Below are 6931 nucleotides of genomic sequence, written 5' to 3'. Positions count from 1 at the left end.
CTACTAGAGAATCCGAATTTTGAATGATACGTTAAAGTTTCTTAGCCAGTAAAGCTTTATTGAACATCTCCAATTTTCTAAAACCAAGACCCCCCCACATTTTTTGGCTGACAAAGAAATTTCCTTGTCTTCCAATGCATCTTCTTTTTCTCATTCTCCATTCCCCACCAAAAATTAGCACACTCCTTTTCCAACGAAGAGCAGGTAGCCTTAGGGAGATGGAAGCAAGACATAGGAATGGCCTGTAGTACTAACTTAATAAGGAACTGCAAGGACTGCTTTCAACACATCCTACCCTATTATCTGCCAGTATTTATGATAGAACATGGTCGACATGTCATCTGGCCTAGGAGATTTATCTAGATTCATATAAAATAATTCTTATTTTATATCTGCCCTCGTAAACGAAACACCCAACAGCTCATTCATAGAACTAGTAACTGTAGTCTTTACACAATCAATCACCTACCGCATCGAGTCCAGGGTTGGATTAGAAGATGTAAACAAAGTATCAAAATAATCCAAGATTATAGAAGTCATACCTCCCTTATCCTATACGAAATCCCCATGAGAAGACATTAACCCACAGATTTGATTTTGAGCCTTCCTCATAGTTGCCTTTATTTGAAAATTTTTTGTATTCTTATCCCCCAAAGCAAACCAATCTGCTCGACTCCTCTGTCGCGAGTAGATCTCCTCCTGACTACTAAGCTTCTCAATATCCCTCTCTAACTCCATAATTCGATCAAACTCGGAAGACCACCTCTCCTGAATTCTGATTTGTTCCAACTCCTCCCTTTTTTTCTTAATTTTGCGAGGTAGAGATCTGAACATGTCTCTTTCCCAAATCCGAAGAAACTCGGCGCAATTCCTTATTCTATCATGCAACACCAGCTGAACATTACCATGCCCAGTCCAACCCTCACGAACCACCTCTTCACAGTCCAACTCCCAAGACCACAAAGCCTCGTACTGAAATCTCCTATCACAAATAGCTGCTGCTACATTATCGGCCAAAGACATCCCCAAAGAAAATAATAATGGCCGATGATCCGAATGATATAAATCCAACGAAACATATCTCGCCGTAGAGAATAACAATCTCCTCTCAAACGTGATAACAAAATGATCAAGTCGCTCAAATATTAAATCTTCCTTTTGTCGCCGATTAACCCAAGTAAAGATATCTCGCTACAATGTAAGTAGGAAGGTATGTACTCATGGCGGAGCCAGCTGACTATGCTTTGGCGCTCAGACGAGCTTTGAGGTCTGAGCAGACTTTGAGAGACATCAGCACTGAGGCACATAGTAAGAGGCCACTTCCATCTCATGGTCCACAGCAGCAGAAGCACGGGAAGAGGCCGTTCATTGGGCCGCAGTGTCAGCAAGGACCATTCAGACCTCAAGGGCATCTGGCCCATAGAACCCAGGGGCATCATGCCTAGAGACCTCAGAGTCACCAGGCGCAGAGACCTGCTCCTCCCCAGACTGGGAAGAGACCGATATGCTCGAATTTCCATCGTGCTCATCATGGACAGTGTATGGCAGTGCCGGAGTCTGTTATCGGTGCAAGAAGCTAGGACACGTGGTTTCGGATTGCCCATTAAGCAAGACGCCGACTCAGGGGAGAGTCTATGTGATGCAGGCCAAGGAGGCCGATCCTGATACCACGCTCATCACAGGTAATATTTAGAGCTTTTAATTAAGGGTGATTTAATTGATTCATAGATGCAAATTTTTTATTATGAGATTTTCTTTTGGGGAATGTGAACTTATTAGGTTGCATGCTTCGTGTTAATTGGTTTTGTTGACATGAATAATTCTGAATTTGGGAATTCGATGACTTAGAATGAACCTAAGTAGGACTTGTTTTAATTGCTTTCAATCTTTCCGTGGTTGTAATCACCTTTAAGGCAGGTAGAATTTTAGTAGCCGGTGTAGCCACTAGAGCCTTGTTAGACTTAGGGGCTACACATTCTTTTATTTCGGAGGCTTTCACCCGCAAGCGGGGTATTGATTGTGAAGAGCTAGCTGTTTGGCAGATTCATAGTGACCATCCCATCAGGGGAAGAACTGTCCACGAGGAATATAGTGAAGAATCTTGAGCTTCTATTGCAAGGTCAATCAGTGAGTGCAGATCTGATAGTGTTGCCCATGCCTGAGTTCGACATGATACTTGGGATGGACTGGATGACGAAGAATGATGTGGTGATTGACTTCTAGCAGCGATCAGTGATGGTTATACCAGAGGGAGAAGAACCATTTTGGTTTGAGACAACTAGGAGTTCGAGGAGGACTCAGATTATATCTTTCATGCAAGCTAAGCATTTGGTGCATGATGGATGTGAGGCATTCTTAGCCAGTATATCTTTGACAGAGTTGCCAGCACGTCCAGATATTTCATATGTTGACGATGTCAGAGATTTTGAGGATGTGTTTCCAGGCGATGTCGCAGGTATTCCGCCTGATAGAGAAGTCGAGTTCTCTATTGACTTGGTACCGGATACTGTGTCAATATCTAAGGCACCGTATAGATTGGCTCCTATGGAAATGAAAGAACTAAAAGAGCATATTCAAGAGTTGCTTGATAAGGGATTCATACGCCCTAGTTTCTCTCCATGGGGCACATCAGTCCTCATTGTGAAAAAGCCTAAGATTGTGCATTGATTACCGAGGGCTGAATGGAGTGATGGTAAAGAACAAGTACCCACTTCCAAGGATTGAGGATCTCTTTGATCAGTTTCAAGGAGCCTCTGTATTTTCGAAGATTGATCTTCGTTTCGGGTATCACCAGTTGAAGGTAAAGGAATCTGATGTGTTCAAGACAGCATTTAGGACTCGTTATGGCCACTACGAGTTCCTTGTGATGCCGTTCGTAATGACGAACGCGCCCGTGGTCTTCATGGATCTTATGAAACGCGTGTTCCAGCCGTATTTGGATCAGTTTATCATTGTCTTTATTGATGATATTCTCATTTACTCGAAGGATAGAGTAGAACATTTGCAGCATTTGAAGATAGTTCTTGAAGTACTTCGAGAGCGAAATTTGTATGCCAAGTTTGAGAAATGTGAGTTTTGGTTGGAGAGAGTAGCATTCTTGGGCCATATTATTTCCAAGAGTGGAGTGGAAGTGGATCCTTCAAAGGTTCAAGCAGTGAAGGAGTGGTCTGTCCGTAGAAACACATCGGAGATTCGCAGTTTTCTCGGATTGGCCGGTTACTATAGGAAGTTTATCAAGGGTTTTTCATCAATTGTTGTGTCCTTGACATCATTGACCAAGAAGAATGTCAAGTTTATTTGGAAGCCAAAGTGTCAAGAGAGTTTTGATGTGTTGAAGGAAGCTCTTACAACAGCACCAGTATTAGCTATGCCATCAGGAGAGGGAGATTTTTTGGTTTATACTGATGCTTCCAAGTTGACTTAGGGCAGTGCTTATGTAGCAAGATATTGTTATTGCTTATGCTTCTAGGCAGTTGAAGGAGCATGAGAAGAACTACCCTACTCATGATTTGGAGTTAGCAGCAGTGGTGTTCGCTCTCAAGATTTGGAGACACCATCTCTATGGAGAGAAGTGTAAGATATTCAACGACCATAAAAGCCTCAAGTACTTCTTCACCCAGAAGGAGTTGAATATGAGGCAGCGAAGATGGTTAGAGTTGGTGAAAGACTATGACTGTGACATTAGTTACCATCCGGGTAAGGCTAATGTCGTCGTAGATGCATTAAGCAGAAAGACAGGAGTGATTGCCTCTTTGAAGGTATCTAGACCGTTGCAGGATGAGGTTCAGAGATTTGGACTAGAGTTCTATGCCAAGGGTAGAGCTCCTAGATTGTCAGCCTTGATAGTGCAAACTACGTTGTTTGACCGTATCAGAGTTTCTCAAGCATTTGATGAGCAGTTGAGTAAGTGGAGACAGAGAGCTGACGAGAGAGCCAGTGGTTTGTATTCAGTGGTAGATGGGATTGTGAGGTTTAGAGGTCGACTTTGGGTGCCCGCAGGTGATTTTCTGCAAGTGACTATCATGGCAGAGGCACATACATCGTCGTACTCTATTCACCCAAACAGTACAAAGATGTATCGGGACCTTCAGCAGTTGTATTGGTGGCCGGGCATGAAGCGTGATATCGCCCGATTTGTGTCAGAGTGTCTGACATGCCAGCAGGTCAAAGCAGAACATCAGAGACCTGCAGGAGTACTTAAGCCACTCTCTATTCCCGAGTGGAAATGGGAGAATATTACCATGGATTTTGTGGTTGGCTTGCCGAGGATAGTGAGGGGCTCGAATGCTATTTGGGTTATTGTTAACCGTCTCACTAAGTCGGCACACATTTTGCCAGTAAGGACGAATTTCTCTTTGACTCAGTATGCGGAGTTGTATGTCCGGGAGATAGTCAGACTACATGGTATCCCTGTTTCCATAGTGTCTGATAGAGATCTGCGGTTTACGTCGACTTTTGGAAGAGTCTTCATGCAGCCTTGGGTACGAATCTTTTATTTAGTACCGCCTTTCACCCGCAGATGGATGGACAGTCCGAGAGGGTGATTCAGATTCTAGAAGATCTTTTGAGAGCTTGCGTTATTGACTTACATGATGGTTGGGAGTCGAGGTTATCATTGGTGGAATTTGCATATAACAACAGTTTTCAGGTCACCATTGGTATGGCACCCTACGAAGCACTCTATGGGAGACCGTGTAGATCACCAGTATTATGGACCGAGATTGGTGAGAGGTCAGAGTTGGGACCCAAGATTGTTCAGCAGACTGCCGAGTTTGTAGCCAAGATCCGCGATAGGATGAGGACTGCACAGAGCAGGCAGAAGAGTTATGCCGATCATAGGAGAAGAGACTTTAAGTTCTCGGTGGGAGACCATGTGTTTGTCTGAGTAGCTCCTATCAAGGGTGTAATGAAATTCGGGAAGAAAGGAAAATTGGCACCAAGGTTTATAGGACCCTTTGAGATATTGGACAGGGTAGGGGCATTGGCTTATAGGGTGGCCTTGCCGCCTAACCTAAATGGAGTCCATAATGTCTCCATGTATCAATGTTGAGGAGGTACATCTCAAATCAGTCTCATGTGCTTAACTTGGAACCTCTTCAGTTATCTCCTCACATGACGTATGAGGAGAGGCTCATCCGGATTCTGGATAGACAGGAGAGGAGATTCCGTAAAAAGTCGATTCCTATGGTCAAAGTGAGATGGTAGAATCATTCGGATGAAAAGGCCACTTGGGAAGCAGAGGCGGATATCAGGACTCGTTACCCAGAGCTTTTTTGTAAGTCTTAATTTCGAGGACGAAATTCCATATTAGGGAGGGAGGAATTGTGATGCCTAGAATTTCTTAATTTAAGTTTCATGCCTAAATCAGTCTTTAATATTTATGATTTTTAACTATTTTAATTTTATGTGTTAATTGGCTAAATATTATATTTTTTCCCGCGCATTAGAATTTATTATTTTTAAATTTTGCGAAAATTAGCATTTTTATTTTTCGGACTAGTAAAATCAATTTAATATTTTAAATTAGGATTTTTAAGTTTGTTTTTTTTATTTAGTGCGATTTAATTTGAACACTTAATTGCTTTATTGTCTTGGCACTTTAAAAGTGTGTAGCACTTTTTCCAAAATTTCATAACACTCCCATTTTTTTTTCTAGGGTTTACCTACATATACACTTGGACTTAGATTTAACCCTAGCCTCCATCACATTGCACTCTCAACATACACTCAACTCACGTCTCAAACACACACACACACACACCTCACGACTCAAACTCATTTATCCTTCCCCAAGCTCAAGGATCGGCTGTTCCCTCTTCTCCTTGGATCGCCGCCGCAGCTCTTCTCCTTCCTTCTTTTTTGGCGATGCGTGTTCGTGGCCAGCTGAACGAGCTGCTTCTTTCCCTTATAAGCTCGGATTCCAGCTCGAGCAGCCCTTTTTCCCTTCGTTTCGGGTTCAGCTCAGTTGAGCTCTTACATTTTGGTTTCTAACTAGGCAAGACTATGGCTTCTTTTTCCCGTCACCATGTGGATTTGTATGTTTTGTGTGAATTGCATCTCACGAACCTTTGAAATGTATATGTGTATATGCCCTGTTCGGCCTTCATATGTAGCCGAGATTTCCCCGTATTATGTTTGATAATTATGTTATTGGTTGAGATTGAAATAAATATTGAATTTGAAATGTTGTATGCTTGAATGTCATGTTGTTTTCGAAATTCCAGAAATTTTATGGCACGTGGTTCGAAAACTTGGGGTTTTATTGTGTTGATTTGGATGGTGGATTGAGGGCTACCATGGGTGAAATGTAGTCACATGGTAGTGTTTAGGATGGGTTGAAGTTAGATTGTAAATTGGTTTGAGGAAACTTTGAACTAGTCTAGAATAGAGGGGCTCGGTTTTGATGGTGGCTAGGGGGGGGGGCTGCTTTTGGGCTGAGTATAGGTATATTTGAGGTGAGTTGTAAGTGCTTGAAATGAGGTTAAATGTTGGTCATGGTCCTAGGTTAGTGGCCTGGAAGTTGGGAGAATTATAGCTAAGTTTTGGGTTGAGTTTGATCATGAGTCTTGAGCAGAATTTTAGGAGTGTTTGGGGATGTCCGGAAACTTATGGTTAAGGCTGAGTATATCTCATGATTTGGTTAAGGGGACGGGTCTGGAATTGTTTTAGAATGTTAGGAATATTTCGGTGAAAGCGGAAATTAATTCGGTTAAGATTCGGTCGAGTTCTAGACATATAAAGGAAGGTGTGCAGAATTTTGAAGTTATAGGAGGGGGCTGTCCGGAAATAGAATTTTTATAAAATGGTTGTTTAGGAAATAAATTCCAAGGATGATTTTTATACTTAGTTCTAAGTGTCATGAAGTCATGGTTTCAAGCGGAATCCTTTTTGAATAAGAATCGAACAAGTTACAAATTTTATGGGCGAACCG

The 6931-nt window shown here is 42.3% G+C and overlaps 1 protein-coding gene across 1 annotated transcript; it reads right to left on the bottom strand.

Moving 5' to 3' along the window:
* Positions 1-552: 552 nt before the first annotated feature.
* On the bottom strand, positions 553-1023 carry LOC140878792 (uncharacterized). Its single transcript, XM_073282410.1, has one exon. It carries the CDS (start codon positions 1021-1023, stop codon positions 553-555), a length of 471 nt encoding a protein of 156 aa, XP_073138511.1.
* Between the last annotated feature and the right edge of the window lie 5908 nt (positions 1024-6931).

The sequence above is a fragment of the Henckelia pumila genome, chromosome 2 (genome assembly GCF_033568475.1).
Source record: "Henckelia pumila isolate YLH828 chromosome 2, ASM3356847v2, whole genome shotgun sequence".
In the NCBI taxonomy this organism is placed as follows: Eukaryota; Viridiplantae; Streptophyta; class Magnoliopsida; order Lamiales; family Gesneriaceae; genus Henckelia; species Henckelia pumila.
Note: the sequence above shows the minus strand (reverse complement) of the source record. Positions and strands in the feature narration are given on the sequence as shown.

Excerpts from the sequence above, each read along its gene's own strand:
- LOC140878792 (XM_073282410.1), bottom strand. The coding sequence starts at position 1,023 with ATGTCTTTGGCCGATAATGTAGCAGCAGCTATTTGTGATAGGAGATTT.